Source organism: Littorina saxatilis, unplaced genomic scaffold (genome assembly GCF_037325665.1).
Source record: "Littorina saxatilis isolate snail1 unplaced genomic scaffold, US_GU_Lsax_2.0 scaffold_555, whole genome shotgun sequence".
NCBI classification, from domain to species: Eukaryota; Metazoa; Mollusca; class Gastropoda; order Littorinimorpha; family Littorinidae; genus Littorina; species Littorina saxatilis.
In genome coordinates, this window is record NW_027125972.1 from 8,064 (window position 1) to 27,740 (window position 19,677).

General features: G+C 39.0%; 1 protein-coding gene across 1 annotated transcript; it reads left to right on the forward strand.

Moving 5' to 3' along the window:
• The first annotated feature begins 8,704 nt into the window (after positions 1–8,704).
• On the forward strand, positions 8,705–14,076 carry LOC138954420 (dentin sialophosphoprotein-like). The gene is made up of 2 exons (XM_070326275.1): positions 8,705–9,539; positions 13,768–14,076. Exons 1-2 carry the CDS (start codon positions 8,939–8,941, stop codon positions 13,977–13,979), a joined length of 813 nt encoding a protein of 270 aa, XP_070182376.1. The 5' UTR covers positions 8,705–8,938; the 3' UTR covers positions 13,980–14,076.
• Positions 14,077–19,677: the final 5,601 nt, after the last annotated feature.

Consider the following 19,677-nt stretch of genomic DNA (forward strand, 5'->3'; position numbering starts at 1 on the left):
CTTATTTTTTGTTTCTTTCTTTCCTCTTTTTGAAAGCGGACAAACACTCAAGTCCTTAATGGCTCAAAACCGTAGGACTTTTAATATTAATTTTAACTGTCTGTATGTTCTGGCATTTGAGAAGCCACAACAGATAATATAGGGCTAAGAAATAAGCTCTAAAATTCTCAATCCCGTTTGACAGGACTTCGCCTGCAAAGGTGATTGTGATGAACCGCCACGCTGTCTGTCTCTGTCTCGCGATTCACCCCGGCGAAGCCGGGTATTCCTCTAGTATACTATAATTCAATACAAGGTATCTCCAAGACATAAAACTTAGTTCAGAAGCGAATCCAAGAAACCCCTAAATAATGGAAAATGTGTTGGCTAAACAATTCATTGTTTACGTAAATAATTCATTGTTTTCGTAAATAATGATTTATTTAGCAACATTGCTGATTGTTTATAAACAATGTAATATAAGTCTAAATAATATATTGTTTACGTAAACAATTATATTATTTAGACGTATTTTACATTGTTTGTAAACAATCAGCAATGTTGCTAAATAAATCATTATTTACGTAAACAATGAATTATTTACGTAAACAATGAATTGTTTAGGTAAATAATGAATGGTTTACGTAAACAAAACATTATTTAGAATTGTTTTACATTGTTTATAAACAATTACTTATTTAGCACATGAGCTTCTAAAAATGATTATTTAGCTAAAACTGGTGAAAAAACATGAAAAAGTATCCAAATAATTATTTGACAAATTGAATGCCATAAGATAGTGTGTGTTCTGTTCATGTTTTGGTATCGCTTAGGAAATGTTCTTTCTTCGAATGGGGCTAGCAGACGAACTTTTGCACCCGTGTTCCAACGTTAAAAACTGTATGAAATTCAGTTTTCTGGGGCAAAATAATGTATAAAACCGCTGTATGGTCTTTAAATTGATGAGATGTGTGCACTTTGTTGCGTGTGATCTGTTTATAAAATGAAATATTGTCGAAAACTAACCGTTGGATTGCAGTCTTTTGTCCAAGCATAGATGTGTATTGACAGGATCGCCAACTCGTTGCGCGCGCTCACCAAGTAGCGGAAAGCGGAAAATACGATTTTGACAGAACATTTACTTCCGGTACAGTCTTTCAACACATGGAGAAGATGGAGAATTTCGAAGGGGAGGTGGAGTTTGTGGCTCAGGTAAGTGAAAAGCAAACAAAGCAATACAAAAAGATCATTGCTGATGATTGAAATGAGTCATGTGAATCAACAATAAAGATTGATTGTGGACGGCACGTCATTATTTTTTGTTTTTAACACTTGAAACGCAAGAGCATCTGACCCACTGGAAAAACCGAACTGTGCACGCAAGCTGATCAGCAGATCGTTTTTCTGCAGAATTCTCGCTCACATCGGCCACTATTTTAGCTCAGCGAACCGACAAATTTGCAACAGAACAATTTCTAAATGTTAGAAATTCGGCTGTAGATTTATAGATCCCTTTCTATTCCATGGTTGTTGTTTTTTCAGGGGGAAAGTACCGACATCTCAATCGCTGAAAAGATGACAGCATCACCACAAAAGAAACTGCAAGAATTGCCAAAAGTAAGTAAAAATATTGACAGATCTATGTAAAAGACTATGTATGAAAATTTAGAACTGGAACAACAGATATTCAAGAAATAACCGATAAGTGATATATTATAACTGAACCATTGATTGATTTGAATGTACAGATATCATGCATGGAAGTTAAAAATGGTGCAGGAACTGAAGTCAGATCAACACACCAAAAAGATCAGTGCAATATATTTGTTTTCTCTCCCCTCTAGCTTAATTCTGTTTTGATATATGCTTGATGTTTTTAAATTCATTGTCACTTCTAAATTGCATGCTTTATTGCAGAACGCTTGTTCTTTCTGCCTTTCAACTGCCTTTCACCGGAGCTCAGAGAGCTTGTCGACCTATTCTCCACCAAATCGTTCAACTTCAAACGTCAATCAACTGCCATTAATAGCTATCATCCAGCTATTTTTATAGACAGTTAGACTTATTTCTCCAGAAATTTAGTTTTACTAAGGGTTTATTGTTCTGCTTTTTTTCAGACATTCCGTCCCGCACCAGAATTGCCAGAGGTTGTTGCAACTACAACTTTGAAGAACTGTGTCGTGATGTACAGCAGCTTCCCGAGGCGTGGTGCCTCGCGAAGAACGAGGAGAACCTGGTTAAGGTTGTTGTGCTGGAGCCTGGAGGCCAGCTTGGTTAAGGTTTGACTTTGAGTTAGCATTTTCAGTGATTTTTCTACCAGCTGATGGTGTTTGGATTTAAAGTGTAAAGGAAAAAGTCCCTCCCGAAGCAGCGTGCTGCAGTTTAGACTGGCTTGGCGACAGTGTCGAAGTGAGTGACAAGTAAAATTTTCAGTAAATCGCTTTGTGTCACAATTATTTAACACCAATTCTGAGCCAAGAGAATGATTTTTTTTTTGCATTTAGAATGTTGTGTTTTATAGGTTAGGTGTCTTTCTTTATTTGGTGTTTAACGTCGTTTTCAACCATCCAAGGTTATATCGCTACGGGGAAAGGGGGGAGATGGGATAGGGGAAAGGGGGGAGATGGGATAGACCCACTTGTTAATTGTTTCTTGTTCACAAAAGCACTAATGAAAAAATTGCTCCAGGGGCTTGCAACGCAGTACAATATATGACCTTACTGGGAGAATGCAAGTTTCCAGTACAAAGGACTTAACATTTCTTACATACTGCTTGACTAAAATCTTTACAAACATTGACTATATTCTATACAAGAAACACTTAACAAGGGTAAAAGGAGAAACAGAACCGTTAGTCGCCTCTTAATACGACATGCTGGGTAGCATCGGGTAAATTCTTTCTCGTCCCAACCAATATGGGACTGACTCCCCCTAACCCGCGGGGGGTTAGGTTAGGTGTGGAAAATTGGATTTGACTGTAAAGCTCTTTAGCAGAGAATGTAAATAAACTTGGCCAAGAAATTATTGCGACAAATTTCAAACTCCCAAATTAAAGCATTGATTAATTCCCGTTAATTAATTATTTAAATTAAATGTCACAAGAATGTATGCTTTATTTGGATGCAACATGTTGAAACTTTGTTTGAGAATGTATCTACTTCATTGATTAAATATATGCATGTGTATGAATAGGAATCTTTCTTGTGTCAAATTGTGCGAATTGAGACTGAGTGAGATAGTGTATGTTGGTACATTACAGGGCCGGACTAGGCAAAGAGGAGGGGGGGGGGGGTTGCCAGTGGTGGTCCAGGGGGATGTTCCTCTGCCCCTTGTGGGGGCCAGGGGGCAAAGCCCCCTGAAGCTGATGGGTAGGTCATATTCTGATAGGAAAATGGTCGCTCCTTGCATGAAACGGCTTAAAATAAATAATGCATTTTTTTTTAAATAAGTGAGGTACATGTTTAGGCTAGGGGGGGGGGGTGCGCAACCCCCATAACCACCCCCCCCCCCCCCCCGATAGTCCGGCCCTGCAGTAATTGTCACTGTATGGTGTGTGTGTGTGTGTCACTGTGACCAAAGATACATATATATGCTCTATTTCCGTTCATTCAACTTCCAATTCCATTCAAACGTTAACAAAGTGTTGCTGGTATGCGACTGAACATGTTCTATTAGGAAAGCAAAGCAAATTCCAGTGTACATAGTGGTCAACATAAAAACAATCAGACGCATCGATGCAAGACATTTATCAAGTGGCTGACAATTGATTTTGAAATGAAAACTTTGCAAAATATCTCGCTGTCAAAATTATATCTTGAACAAGTACAAAAAGAAATTAGGTTTGAACCACAGCAAAATGAATATGTTTCAATTTTTCATGTTGCAGACTTAAATTTACATGGACTCATGCATGAAAATACAGAACGGGCACTGAACAAGCCATGTGATACAATACTGAACTGAATAGGAAGAGAAGTACATTTTAACGACAGCAGATTTTAACACCAAAAATCGACACCTGAGTCAACAATCAAGAAGTTCAAATTCAATGTACATGCACTTGATCAGATAGGATAGTTTGTACTGCATGAAGAAAGATCATACACAACACACTACAGAGATCCTTCCTGATTGTTCTCAACATTGTATGTTTTCAGCTTTTTCCTCAAACTCTTTTCTTTCCATGTACATTTCATTTTGTCCATCATTGTCTTCAGTTTGTGGTGGAGTCTTATTTAAAAAAACAAACCCAGGTGAACATTTTGCAAAGTGTCTTCTTGAACAGCTTGTGAAAGATCAAATGAATACAAAGTGTCATAAAAACACACCGGAACAGCATCACTGTTCCACTGTTCTGCTTTTGCCTGTGTGTTGATGCACAGGTTTCCCAGAAAATCTGTTCCATGGACATCAAATCACCAAAGGGAAGTAATCGCTCTTTATGCATACGACATGTGTAAACTAATAGATTAAGCGAGAGTTGTACGGAACCTTTTCTCCTGGCACGAGAAGATGAAAGTCGCTTGTATATTTCAATGCTTGTTATTCTCTCAGGTGCCAGGAGAAAAGTTTTTTTTGTACAACTCTCGCTTACTCTATTACACAGTCATGTCATATGAATAAAGAGCAATTACTTCCCTTTGGTTATTTAATATCATCAACGCTTTGCCTCATTCTGTTTAAGATTTCTTCTTTGTGTTGCATGGACAGACACATCTGCAATACAAAGGTCAGTTTGCCCTTGTTCAGCATGCTTGTCATGTCAGGGGTGGTTTCACTCTCTTCACTGTAGGATTCAGGTGCGCAAGTCAGGGCTTCCAAACACTGCCATTTCTCATCTCTGTACGCACTCTTTTGGAGACACCAAACTCTCTGTTTTAGCTTTTTGGCAACACATCCTCCAACATACTTTGCATTGTCCTCTTCATCCTCTTTGATTTCTAATGCACTTACTGGTTCCCTAGTTTTTCTTCATAGGCCTTTAAGACACCAACAGTATAAAAATGTTCAAAGCAATCCAGGCTGAAGCTGCAGGGGATACTGTCAACTCAGTAATGCCTGAATGCTGGGTTGAAAAAGCAGAGTAGTACCTGGCCCACGCCTTCTCCTTGGCAGCATTCCCAACCTTGCCTCAGGGAACTAGGCAGTCATGAAGAAGCAGAAGTTTCTCTTCCAGATCTGCACCTAGAACACAGAAAATAAAATATTATAATTAAAACATACAAATATAGCAGAAATCAACCCAAGAGTGAAACTGAAGATGTAGATGCATGCACACAATCAAAATCAGGTATTAGAGGAAAGGATTCAGTCACCGGTGATCACCAAACACAGCCATGCAAATATACAACCAAGACGTACTCCCAGAACGAAAAGCAGGCGCGACCTGAACTCCGACAGCATAGAAAAGACCCGCCACGTCGCAGGTACAAGGATTGAAATGTCAGCCGACCTAGAAAAATTACTGTCAGATGACGTCATCTCCGCTCTAAAGGGTGACAACATTGAAACAAAGAAGAGAACCAACTCTCAAATCACAGAATCTACTGCAAAGCACAACAAGAGCGGTGGAATCGATAATGGTAGGGTCGGAAAAACTCTGAATGACATCATCGTTGACCCCAACTGTAGGATCGGTGCCAGGAGATCCATGGAAGGCAACAGAACACACGGGGGATAACCGGTCAAAGGCCGAACAGAAGCCGAAGGCCGCTCATGACACGTGTGAAGGCAAGTTTTGTCTGTTTTCTAGGTATTGTTTGATTTATGTCGGGATTTAAGGTAAGCTACTGATTCAGCGATGACTAAATTTGTTTCTCGATGCATAAAAAGTCAGGGAGCGATTGATATTTGCCCGTAAATAGCCTTCAAAGCTGAAAATGTCCGCGATCGAGCACCGGAAATGGCTGTTCGATGGGTTTTGCAAGTAGAAATGTGCTTTATTTCACCAAATCAGCTCGTATTTGGTGTGGGTACGGGATTCTAGAGGGCGAAGGAGTCATAAGAGGTGCAAAGAAGTGCTATTTGGGAGTTGAATAAATCTTCCGAGACAGTAGACAAGAGAAGGTCATATTTGAGAGATGCGCGTAGGCCGATTGTCTTTCCGACAAGCGAATGATACAGCAGATTAATCATTCGTTTTGACCAGAAACCTAGTCTCTAGTTTTAATGAATGAGTTTTTTAATTAAAACAATCACGAGAACTCTCTCGCTTAGCCTAATGGCTGTTCGATGGGTTTCGCAAGTAGAAATGTGCTTTATTTCACCAAATCAGCTCGTATTTGACATCGGTTTGGTATATATATATATATATATATATATATATATATATATATATATATATATATATATATATATATATATATATTTTCTAATCCTACCGCGAACTGGATAGCAGACGCGGCACGACTGTTGCACCACACTTTGAAGTAATCCCACACTTTGAAGTAAACCCATTTTTTACTTCAAAGTGTGGGGGGATCTTCCCACACTTTGAAGTAAACTCAGTTTTTACTTCAAAGTGTGGGAAGATCCCCCCACACTTTGAAGTAACTTACTTCAAAGCGTGGGACTTTTGCATCGCCTGTTTGAGCCTGATGATTTTGTCCAAAAAAAATGGCAACGTCTTTTGGATGAGTGAACAGAAAAAGTGAGCGAGCCAAGAAACATAGTGATGTTTGTTATCAGGCTTTAAGCAATGTCCCATTGTTGAGTGCGACGAAAACTCGTGGTGACGATTTTAAAACATGTTGGGTCACGCATGGTCCAATCTTACATGGTCCAATCTTACATGGTCCAACCTTACATGGTCCGACCTTACATGGTCCAATCTTACATGGTCCAATCTTACATGGTCCAACCTTACATGGTCCAATCTTACATGGTCCATATATATATATATATGTTATTGGACCATGTAAGATTGGGTCACGCATGGTCCAATCTTACATGGTCCAACCTTACATGGTCCAACCTTACATGGTCCAACCTCACATGGTCCAATCTTACATGGTCCATATATATATTATTGGACCATGTAAGATTGGACCATGTAAGATTGGACCATGTAAGGTTGGACCATGTAAGGTTGGACCATGTAAGGTTGGACCATGTAAGATTGGACCATGTAAGATTGGACCATGCAAGATTGGACCATGTAAGGTTGGACCATGTAAGATTTAACCATGTAAGATTGGACCATGTAAGATTGGACCATGTAAGGTCGGACCATGTAAGGTTGGACCATGTAAGATTGGACCATGTAAGATTGGACCATGCGTGACCCAACATGTTTTAAAATCGTCACCACGAGTTTTCGTCACACTCAACAATGGGACATTGCTTAAAGCCTGATAACAAACATCACTATGTTTCTTGGCTCGCTCACTTTTTTTGTTCACTCATCCAAAAGACTTTGCCATTTTTTTTGACAAAATCATCAGGCTCAAACAGGCGATGCAAAAGTCCCACGCTTTGAAGTAAGTTACTTCAAAGTGTGGGAAGATCCCCCCACACTTTGAAGTAAAAACTGAGTTTACTTCAAAGTGTGGGAAGATCCCCCCACACTTTGAAGTAAAAAATGGGTTTACTTCAAAGTGTGGGGCACATCCCCACACTTTGAAGTAATTTACTTCAAAGTGTGGGATTACTTCAAAGTGTGGTGCAACAGTCGTGCCGCGTCTGCTATCCAGTTCGCGGTAGGATTAGAAAATATATATATATACCAAACCGATGTCAAATACGAGCTGATTTGGTGAAATAAAGCACATTTCTACTTGCGAAACCCATCGAACAGCCATTAGGCTAAGCGAGAGAGTTCTCGTGATTGTTTTAATTTAAAAAACTCATTCATTAAAACTAGAGACTAGGTTTCTGGTCAAAACGAATGATTAATCTGCTGTATCATTCGCTTGTCGGAAAGACAATCGGCCTACGCGCATCTCTCAAATATGACCTTCTCTTGTCTACTGTCTCGGAAGATTTATTCGACTCCCAAATAGCACTTCTTTGCACCTCTTATGACTCCTTCGTCCTCTAGAATCCCGTACCCACACCAAATACGAGCTGATTTGGTGAAATAAAGCACATTTCTACTTGCAAAACCCATCGAACAGCCATTTCCGGTGCTCGATCGCGGACATTTTCAGCTTTGAAGGCTATTTACGGGCAAATATCAATCGCTCCCTGACTTGTTATGCATCGAGAAACAAATTTAGTCATCGCTGAATCAGCAGCTTACCTTAAAGGCATATGTACTCGATGACTATACACGCTAATTGCTTTACCAACAGCTGGAGACATGCTAAATTAAGTTCCCTGCAAAATATTGTGGTCTAGGACCCCTTCAATGTTGAGATATGTTAATTTTCATTTTGATCTGGATCGTCCTATTTATAGATTTGGCAACACATGTAACGTTGATGCAAGGGAGCTAACACCGCGGCTTTGTTGACATCCTCACTTTTTCAGAGGCTAGAACAAGCTGTAATGCATGTATTATGGTCCGCGCATGGTGACATATCGTCATTATATGGTCTTATGGTGCGTTTGACATCGATTATGGGCAAACTACACTTTGTAAACACGGGAGCGCGTACATATGCCTTTAAATCCCGACATAAATCAAACAATACCCAGAAAACAGACAAAACTTGCCTTCACACGTGTCATGAGCGGCCTTCGGCTTCTGTTCGGCCTTTGACCGGTTATCCCCCGTGGAACAGAAAGCAACATAATGGGAGGCAGCATCACGGCAGATATCCACGCCATCCAAGAGCACACCATCGCCAAAGAGCAAGTCAACATTAAGAGTGCAGAAAAAGACATCAAAGCAACTTCGGGCTTACATAATACCAACAGCAATTGAACCAGACCCGAGCGTAAAGATCACAGTAAAGTACTTAAGAAGACAGGAGGCAGAGGGCAAGAAAGTGGACCCGAACAAGGAGGAATCAGACCGATGCCTTCAGAAGCGCCGACCTCTTTTCAGATGAGGCAGCATTTCCCAGACCAAGGCATGAATTCCTTTGCCAGCTTGGACACCTGCAGCTCTCCGAGCGACGACGTCTTTCTGCCTGACAGCGCTTGCGTAGCCGACACCTCCAACGAGGCCACTACACTCACACGTAACATCGACATTGAAGTCCAAGAAAACGATGACAGCAGCAGCATCAGTATTGAAGACAACGCAACAGAGAGCACAACCAGAAGTGACAACACCAACGAACGTGGCATCAAAGTCCACCATAACAGAACAGATAGCACAGCCACTGCCAAGATCAAAGACAGCGACAGCAACATCAGCATCAGAAACGAAGACAGCGACAGCAACGCCACCAGCAGTACCATGGACGACATCACCTTCGTTACAGACGACGAAGCTCAGAGTCCTGTCCTCTCACTGCAGAGTGGCGACCAAGACCGATACCGCTCGCTCACCAAGAGCGAAGCACTGGATATCATGTGGACATTGTACCCGCCGTCAGCAACTCGCTTACCCGCTCGTCGAAGTCGCTGGATTCGTCCGCTGGTTGACGGAGAGGAAGCCTGGTCACTGCTCGGTGCGTCTCAACTCTTCTGCGTTTTTGATTCTAGTTAACTTGCACGCTGTATTTCCGTTGGGTTCATTTTGATCCTCATGCTTAGTTGTTTTTTTACTTCATTAAGCACCCTGGTTCTTGTTGTTTTGGGTTCACATGCGGTTTGCTTTTCGGTAATGCTTTGGGGTTATCTTGCAATTCGAACCAACTTTACCAGTATTTTTAATTTCTTCGTAAATCCTGATGCTACGCTATGCTCCAACGTCGGCTATTGCTTTGGGTACATCTGCACTCTCGTGCATATATGTTTTGACTCACCTGAGTATTGAGTGAGTCGTAATAGTAATGAACAGCGTCCGTACGTATGGACGGGCGGTCGCCCGGACGTCTATCCGCCCGTCTGTCCGTCCGTGAACAAAACCCTTCATGATGAGATGTTTTTGAGATGTCTGGGATGTTTTTAAAGCTTGGGATTTGAAACTTTGTATGCTTGTAGTGTTTGATGATCTTCCGACATGACCTCAGTCTTTTTAAACATCGTCCAATGTCAAGGTCACAGGGGGGTGGTCACGGTCGGTTCATAACAACTAAAGGTTGAGGTTTTCTTGGATGTTTTTGAAGTTAGAAACTCCGAATTTCGCACACTTTAAGATTTTGATACTCTTGGCTTGTTTTCGTCAAATTGTGTATGGTGCAGAGTACGAGGGTAGTGATGGGAGTCAGGAGGGTGTGAGGGGTGGGGCAATATTGTATCTGTGGGATATTCTTAGAATTGGATAACTGAATGTATCGATACCGGTTCGTTAAAATCAAGTTTCGGTCAATAAGTAGGAAACCAACTTTCACATGGACATTATTTGGTGAAGATAGAAAAGCAAATAGTCTTATTTTTGGTTTATAATTGTAAAATACAAACCACGAACTGTGAGCTGTATGCGCATAATTTTCTTTTAGTTTGATTCATCTGCATCCTACTTGTTATTACCGCGTTGAATGTACCAATACTTGCTTGTATAGAGATGGTGTCCATGTTTTTATATTTAGTCAAGTTTTGACTAAATATTTTAACATCGAGGGGGAATCGAAACGAGGGTCGTGGTGTATGTGCGTGTGTGTGTGTGTGTGTGTGTGTGTGTGTGTGTGTGTGTGTGTGTGTGTGTGTGTGTCGGTCTGTGTGTGTGTGTGTGTAGAGCGATTCAGACTAAACTACTGGACCGTTCTTTATGAAATTTGACATGAGAGTTCCTGGGTATGAAATCCCCGAACGTTTTTTTCATTTTTTTGATAAATGTCTTTGATGACGTCATATCCGGCTGTTCGTGAAAGTTGAGGCGGCACTGTCACGCCCTCATTTTTCAACCAAATTGGTTGAAATTTTGGTCAAGTAATCTTCGACGAAGCCCGGACTTCGGTATTGCATTTCAGCTTGGTGGCTTAAAAATTAATTAATGACTTTGGTCATTAAAAATCTGAAAATTGTAAAAAAAAAAATAATTTATAAAACGATCCAAATTTACGTTCATCTTATTTTCCATCATTTTCTGATTCCAAAAACATATAAATATGTTATATTTGGATTAAAAACAAGCTCTGAAAATTAAATATATAAAAATTATTATCAAAATTAAATTGTCCAAATCAATTTAAAAACACTTTCATCTTATTCCTTGTCGGTTCCTGATTCCAAAAACATATAGATATGATATGTTTGGATTATAAACACGCTCAGAAAGTTAAAACAAAGAGAGGTACAGAAAAGCGTGCTATCCTTCTTAGCGCAACTACTACCCCGCTCTTCTTGTCAATTTCACTGCCTTTGCCATGAGCGGTGGACTGACGATGCTACGAGTATACGGTCTTGCTGAAAAATGGCATTGCGTTCAGTTTCATTCTGTGAGTTCGACAGCTACTTGACTAAATATTGTATTTTCGCCTTACGCGACTTGTTGCACTTTATTGACATGTATTTCTTTGGATTCGCTTGCACTGTTTTTGCAACATTTTTGCAGTCTATGACTGTACTTTGATATGTTCAAATTCACATGTATTTGTAATGTGTAGCATAGCGCTGTTTTTGTCTCATGTGTTCCGTAACCAGCTTTTGTCTTTTCTAATACTTCGCGGCTGCTTTGTTCAAACTAATGTCTTTGATGAAGACTAAAAGGCTATAATCGTTCTCCCCTTATCTGTGTTCTTTCATTGTTTTGCTACTCTCACCATGTGAACCTATGACGGTCCGTGGTCTTATATTTCTGCCACGTTGTCCTTCTTTCTTTGTTTCTTCCTATTTGATCACAACTTTTCCCTTGTTGTGAATGCCCCTGCTAAGGAGCCTTCTGTGTATCTAGATTCTTTTTGTTTTGCTTGTGTTTTTTAGTCTTGCTTCTAGCTTGACTCGCATGCGACTTTCCGTGGTGGTGGCTTCCCCTTTTTGTTCTTTCACTTTTATTATCTTATCTTACTTTTGCCCCTATTTGTTCCCATTTTGCAGCCACCTCTGTAGGTTCGTGTGCGGGTCTAGCTTGCTCTTTATCTTCTAGTTTTCTTTATTAAGTATGAGCGTCCTGGTACGACCTTTGTTTTTGTTTTACTGACGTTAAATATTGTAACGTTTTTCTGATATTGTTTTCATGTGCCTGTATGGCTCACGCTGGACCATGCTAGCCTCTGGAGATTTTCCCCGGAGAGCACGGGACGCATGCTTTGCAACAGTAATATCGTAGTAACGCGTAGTAACTTTTAGTTCACCTCTGTGGTGGATAGCCTGTATTCGTTGTCACTTGCTGGGAAGCCGTTCAGGGAACAACATGTGTTTTAGTATAGATAGGGTTTTTGCTCTGTTCCTGGGACCAGTTTTATCAAGTTAATTTGTAATGTTCTGTTTAGTTGCTCGCCTTGAGCCTGTTTAGGTTATATTGATGCTGTCAAAGGCGAGTATCCATTTCTGACTCCATGTTGCTCTTATTTACCGAATTCGTGTAATTTTCGTTTCGAATCTTTGTTTGTTATGACTTCTTTCCGTTTCTGTGTCTTCTTTCCGTTTCTTTGTCTTCTTTCCGTTTCTTTGTCTTACGTTTTTATCTATGCAAGGGAAGAGCTGAGACTGTTCTGGTTTATTATGATTTGACTTTAAGCCAGTTTTTGTTTGCTAACCTTCTGTAAGATTTTGGTTCATGTTCGCGAGTCGTATTTGTATTTCTCCGTCCTGTAATGTTGGTCAGCTTTCCTTTCACTGCGTGTCGTTTCTTGTTTAGTTAGCCTAGTGTGTCCTACGTTTATTCTATGTAGGGTTTTCTAACATATTTTGTCTTGGTGTTCATGATAGCTTTGGTGATTTTTTATTGATTTGCCGCCATCTTGTTTCGGCCGCCATTTTGACGTCCATCTTTGATGTTTATGTTTTTAGGACACCTTTGATGTTTAGTTTGATGTTTCGAATTCTAAGTTTAGTTTTTTCTTTCTATCAGTTTCCACCGCTCCGCGCTTCTCGCTCCGCGCTTCACGCTTCACGCTCCACGCTTCACACTCTACTGTTCTGCACTCTCACTCAAGCTAGTCATATCTACTCCACATTTTAGCATCAATTCATATTCTAAACTTAGATCAGTTTTTCCGCCACGCTCCAATATAAGTTATTTAGCTCTTCATAGGTTTATGTTTAGCTTTTTATAGATTGATATTACGAGCTGATTCCTGATTCCTATGACATTGACAAGTATGACCATATCCACAATAAAACTTTAATTAATTTTCCAGTTCTAGTGTTCGTTTTGTTTTGTGAGCGCGTCGGTTCTTTGTAGCACCAAAATTACATCCTCCAGAATTTACATAAGTCATCTTAAAATCTTACAGCAACTCAAGGGCAAGCACACTTGTTTTAAATGGATGAGGTAAACCAAACTAATTTTACATGTGAATGAGAAGATCCCTGCTAACGTTCGCCCTCAGTTTAAAAAAAATGATTCGTCTTGTACATTTAAAAGAGCTAAGACAGCTGTTTTGACATCTGACAAAAGTTATCCATATATATGGCAAGTACTGAATCATTTTTTCTCTATGTTGTTATTTAAATGTAGAAGGAAGAGAGCGTGGCAAACTTGTGAACAAAGACCCCAAACAATCTTTTTCCTTTACTATAAAATGCCGCACACGAACTGATTTCTTTACAATTGATATGATGGAATCTTGAAGAATAAGTTTGTTTATTTAGATTCCATGTCCATCTTCTAATTCCAATTCTGAATTGCAGATGAGAAGATCATCAAAGCCACTGACTTCAAAGTCTGCTTGGGTCTCGTGGTGAAAGCAAGACTTGAACGAGAAGGTGTCGTCACCATTCCGTCTGACGTCAGAGCCGGCGTGGAGGAAGTGACGACACACGCCGAAGCCATGCAGAAGATAGAGGAATATCTGGAGAAAAGGAAGAAGGAAGGATCACACTTCCCCCAGCCCACCGCTTGAAACACTGACGCAGCCTGAAATCTCTCGCACGCGTTTTCAACAGCAACTTTTTTGTATGTGGCACGCAGAAAGTGGAAGAATATCTAGAGAGAGAACAAGTCGCGTTAGGCGAAATTACTACATTTAGTAAAGCTGTGGAACTCACAGAATGAAAGTGAACGCACTGCATTTTTTCACAATGACCGTAGTCCGCCGCTCGTGCAAAACACAGTAAAACTGACAAGACTGTTTAGCGCGGTAGTGGTTTCGCTTTGCTGCATAGCACGCTTTTCTGTACCTCTCTTCGTTTTAACTTTCTGAGCGTGTTTTTAATCCAAACATATCATATCTATATGTTTTTGGAATCAGGAACCGATTAAGATTAAATTGTTTTTAAATCGATTTCGGAAATTTGATTTTGATCATAATTTTTATATTTTTAATTTTCAGAGCTTGTTTTTAATCCAAATATAACATATTTATATGTTTTTGGATTAGAAAATGATGAAGAATAAGATAAACGTAAATTTGGATCGTTTTATAACAAAAATGTTAATTACAATTTTCAGATTTTTAATGACCAAAGTCATTAATTGATTTTTAAGCCACCAAGCTGAAATGCAATACCAAAGTCCGGCCTTCGTCAAAGATTGTTTTGCCAAAATTTCAATCAATTTTACAGTGTGACAGTGCCGCCTCAACTTTTACAAAAAGCCGGATATGACGTCATAAAAGACATTTATCGAAAAAAAAAGCCGGGGATATCATACCCAGGAACTCTCATGTCAAATTTCATAAAGATCGGTCCAGTAGTTTACTCTGAATCGCTCTACACACACACACACACACACACACACACACACACACACACACACACACACACACACACACACACACACACACACACCACGACCCTCGTCTCGATTCCCCCCTCTATGTTAAAACATTTAGTCAAAACTTGACTAAATGTAAAAAGGAAGAAGAAAGGACCATCTTCAGCTCAGACTATTACTTGAAGCATTAGCATTACGTGTAGGCCCTCAAAGTGTTTTTTCATCTTCAGTATTTATAAAGCATGCAAAAGGTGGAAGAACGCTTGGAGATACGAATGGCGGAGAAAGGAAAACGTTTGGCTCAGTCCTCTGATTGAAATATTGTTATTGCCAGCGAACTTTCTTAAAACTTGTTTTGACGGCATTTATTGACGATTCTGTCGAAACTCATGCATGTATTCAGCATCCTTTGTTTATTACAAGACTTGAAAGTATAATATACAAGAAGTTAAATAGATGATGATAGTCATGGAGCACAAGAACAAACCAGGAAAGACATACAGCACTCTAATCGTGTAAAAGTAACATTTTGAAGTACAATTCACGTCCTTATAAGTATCGTGTGTGTGTGTGTGTGTGTGTGTGTGTGTGTGTTGCTGATTTCTAAAGGCGTATTCCTATTTATCCAACAAAAGATTCACAAACAAAACTGTACTCAATTTTGTGCAGTACACCATTAAGTATTAATTATTTTTTTGTATTCAGTCAGTGTACGCTGTGTTTCTCAGTTTAGCATGATCAAGCTACGGTTAATATTTAAAGCTTGAAAATGATAGTTGAATTCCAAATGTTGGCATCAAACAATGTCCAAGTAATATGACCAATAAGGTATTTATTTATTTATTGCGACAAAGCAGATTTTTAGAAGAGAATGGGTGCATGGATAGAAATTATGGTGTGTTTTTAAGTGTTTCTGTTTTTGTTTTATTTTGGTTTTTTAGGGGGAGGGGTTGGGTGGGTCGGTGTGATAGATTAAGCAAATCATTGAGTGCCGCGTCAGAACGACGCAATAACAAATCGGTATCTTTTTACATCATCAAGTTTTGACTAAATGTTTTAACATGGAGAGGGAATCGAGACGAGGGTCGTTGTGTATGTGTGTGTGTGTGTGTGTGTGTGTGTGTGTGTGTGTGTGTGTGTGTGCGTGTGTGTGTCTGTGCGTGTGTGTGTGTAGAGCGATTCAGAGTAAACTACTGGACCGATCTTTATGAAATTTGACAGGAAAGTTCCTGGGTATGATATCCCCAGATGTTTTTTTCATGTTTTCGATAAATGTCTTTTATGACGTCATATCCGGCGTTTTGTAAAAGTTGAGACGGCACTGTCACACCTTCATTTTTCAATCAAATTGATTGAAAGTTTGGCCAAGCAATCTTCGACGAAGGCCGGACTTCGGTATTGCTTAGAAAGTAGTGCTATCATGTATTTGTTGCACATGTAATGTATTTGTTGCATCCATGACATGTATATTGTACTGTTTTAAATACAACAGGGAAAGCAAAGCCCTCACGTTTGTTAGGTTTGACTTTGTAACAATGATGTTGCCTGCACTTACAGGTTGATTTTTGGTTTTCCTTGTCCCTAAGCATTAACTTATTTGGCTTTTCGGGACAAAAGAGCGAATAACGCTGTGTGTGTGTGTGTTTGTGTGTGTGTGTGTGTGTGTGTGTGTGTGTGTGTGTGTGTGTGCCGTGTGTGTGTATGTGTGTGTGTGTGTGTGTGTGTGTGTGTGTGTATGTGTGTGGCGTACGTTTTGCAACTGTTACTTTAAAAAATATGAACATCCAATTACAAAAGAACATCGGCGGACAACTGCAAACAGAGAGAGAGAGAGAGAGAGAGAGAGAGAGAGAGAGAGAGAGAGAGAGAGAGAGAAAGAGAGAGAGAGAGAGAGAGAGAGAGAGAGAGAGAGAGAGAGAGAGAGAGAGAGAGAGAGAGAGCATAACAAACTGCACTATCTTTTCGTATAAAGCAAACAAACTGAGGAGGAAATAGACAGACAAGTTAAGAAACAATCGCGCACCCAACCCACACACCCACACACACACCATCCACAAACACTGCAATAAAACTACCACACTACATGAAAAAAGACATTTAACAACGTATAAGTAACCAGCGACCTTTTATTACTCCCTTGACACATAATTGTAATGTAGATTCATAAACAAACCACAAAAGCCTCCATTACACAACACTGCCAAACACCACCACCATTGTTCAAGAAGACGAAAGATAAAAATAAGCTGCTTACAGAAAGAGATATTGAAACCAAATCAAAACAAAAACAAACACGCACACACCGAAATCTTGAATATTCAAGTTGATGCCAAATATTTTACGAACATTACTTTTAAAAGTGCTGTTACAGTATACAGGACACAGTACATCACTGATAAAACAGTCTGGACAGTTCTCTCAATGAACATATTCCTTCAGAGCCACAGAGGAAGACTAGCAGACGCTTTAAGCCAATTTCAGAATTGTCACACGAACGTAACGTGACCTAAAATAAAACTAACTTGAAGAAAATTGGAAACATGCAACAAAATGCAGCAAAACAATCAAAGTTAACCACAATTTGGCATGAAAAAAACGAAAGTTAAATACGCAAGGATTACTGCACTTCGACTTACAGATATACGCACACGATTGTGTATCGCCCGCTCAGATACAACCAAATACCTACCCATATTTACACGAAGATCAAGTTGATAAAGGAACACAACAACAACATCCACAGAGGAAGAATAGCAGACGCTTGAAGACAATTTCAATATTGTCTCACAAAAATATCTTAACTTGAAAATGATTTCCAGAAAAATGGAAACATATGCAAGAACATGAAGCAAAACAATAAAACTTAACCACAATTTAGCATGAAACAAACGAAAGTTAAGGGGAGACGGGGTAGGCAAACACTTTTTTTTTTCTTTTTGAAACAGTTTGCTGCTTGTTTGAGTTTTGCAAGCATAATAACTTAATTAAGGAAAACCATTTAAATTTTGAGTGAAAAGCAAATTTTTTTGGTTTTATTCACCAAAAACTGAGAAAAACATAATAAAATGTGCTTATTTTCAAAATGTTGCAGTTTGTGAACCAGTGCATGTTTTGATCCAATTTTTCTTCTTTGCAGCGATATGTGTGTGTTTAATAATTATGTGCATGGAAAATGAATTCAAAGCAAAATATGTATTTGATTTAGCATTTTCAGTTATTGGTTCAGTCCGGATAAGAAATTATGAATCAGTACCAAACTGTCAGACTCATAAAATCACAACCAATGCACTGAACTCTTATTCCATGCACAGAACTGATGCTGTAAGACTCATAAACAACATATACAAAAACTGAACAAATCCATCAAACCTGTCAAAAGTTGCAACATTTTAATTGTAGCGTTTTGTCTGAAAATTACATTCAGAGAAAACAGCATTTTAAAGATTCGAACAAGTACTTAAAAAAAGCAAGTAGCACAGTGCACCCTGAATTCATATGTTTTTATCAGAATGACCACTTCACTATGAAGGGAAAAGGATTTGACAATCAAATTATCAGGATTTTTTTATATACATCATATGAAAACAACCATCTTTGTTTGTACCGATATGAAAACATGAATCAGAACCAAACTGTCAGACTCATACAAACCCAACCAATGCACTGAACTCTTATTCCATACATAAAACTGACGCTTTACAAATCATAAACAAGTCGCGTAAGGCGAAAATACAATATTTAGTCAAGTAGCTGTCGAACTCACAGAATGAAACTGAACGCAATGCCATTTTTCAGCAAGACCGTATACTCGTAGCATCGTCAGTCCACCGCTCATGGCAAAGGCAGTGAAATTGACAAGAAGAGCGGGGTAGTAGTTGCGCTAAGAAGGATAGCACGCTTTTCTGTACCTCTCTTTGTTTTAACTTTCTGAGCGTGTTTTTAATCCAAACATATCATATATATATGTTTTTGGAATCAGGAACTGACAAGAAATAAGATGAAAGTGTTTTTAAATTGATTTGGACAATTTAATTTTGATAATAATTTTTATATATTTAATTTTCAGAGCTTGTTTTTAATCCAAATATAACATATTTATATGTTTTTGGAATCAGCAAATGATGGAAAATAAGATAAACGTAAATTTGGATCGTTTTATAAATTTTTTTTTTTTTTTTACAATTTTCAGATTTTTAATGACCAAAGTCATTAATTAATTTTTAAGCCACCAAGCTGAAATGCAATACCGAAGTCCGGGCTTCGTCGAAGATTACTTGACCAAAATTTGAACCAATTTGGTTGAAAAATGAGGGCGTGACAGTGCCGCCTCAACTTTCACGAAAAGCCGGATATGACGTCATCAAAAAATATTTATCAAAAAAATGAAAAAAATGTTCGGGGATTTCATACCCAGGAACTCTCATGTCAAATTTCATAAAGATCGGTCCAGTAGTTTAGTCTGAATCGTTCTACACACACACACAGACACACAGACACACGCACATACACCACGACCCTCGTTTCGATTCCCCCTCGATGTTAAAATATTTAGTCAAAACTTGACTAAATATAACAACAAACAAAAATGAAACAAATCCATCAAGCCATTCAAAAGTTGCAACATTTTAATTACAGATGTTGGTCTGAAAATTACATTAAGAGAAAACAGCATTTGAAAGATTCCAACCAGTACCTCAATAAACTAGTAGCAGAGTGCAGCCTGAATTGATATGTTTTTATAAGAATAACCACTTTACTATGATGGGGAAATGATTTGACGATCAAATTATCCGGACTTTTTTTGAAAACTCATCTATGTTAGTGCAGATATGAATAAAAACGAAACTGTCAGACTCATAAAAACACAAGGAATCCACTGTACTCTT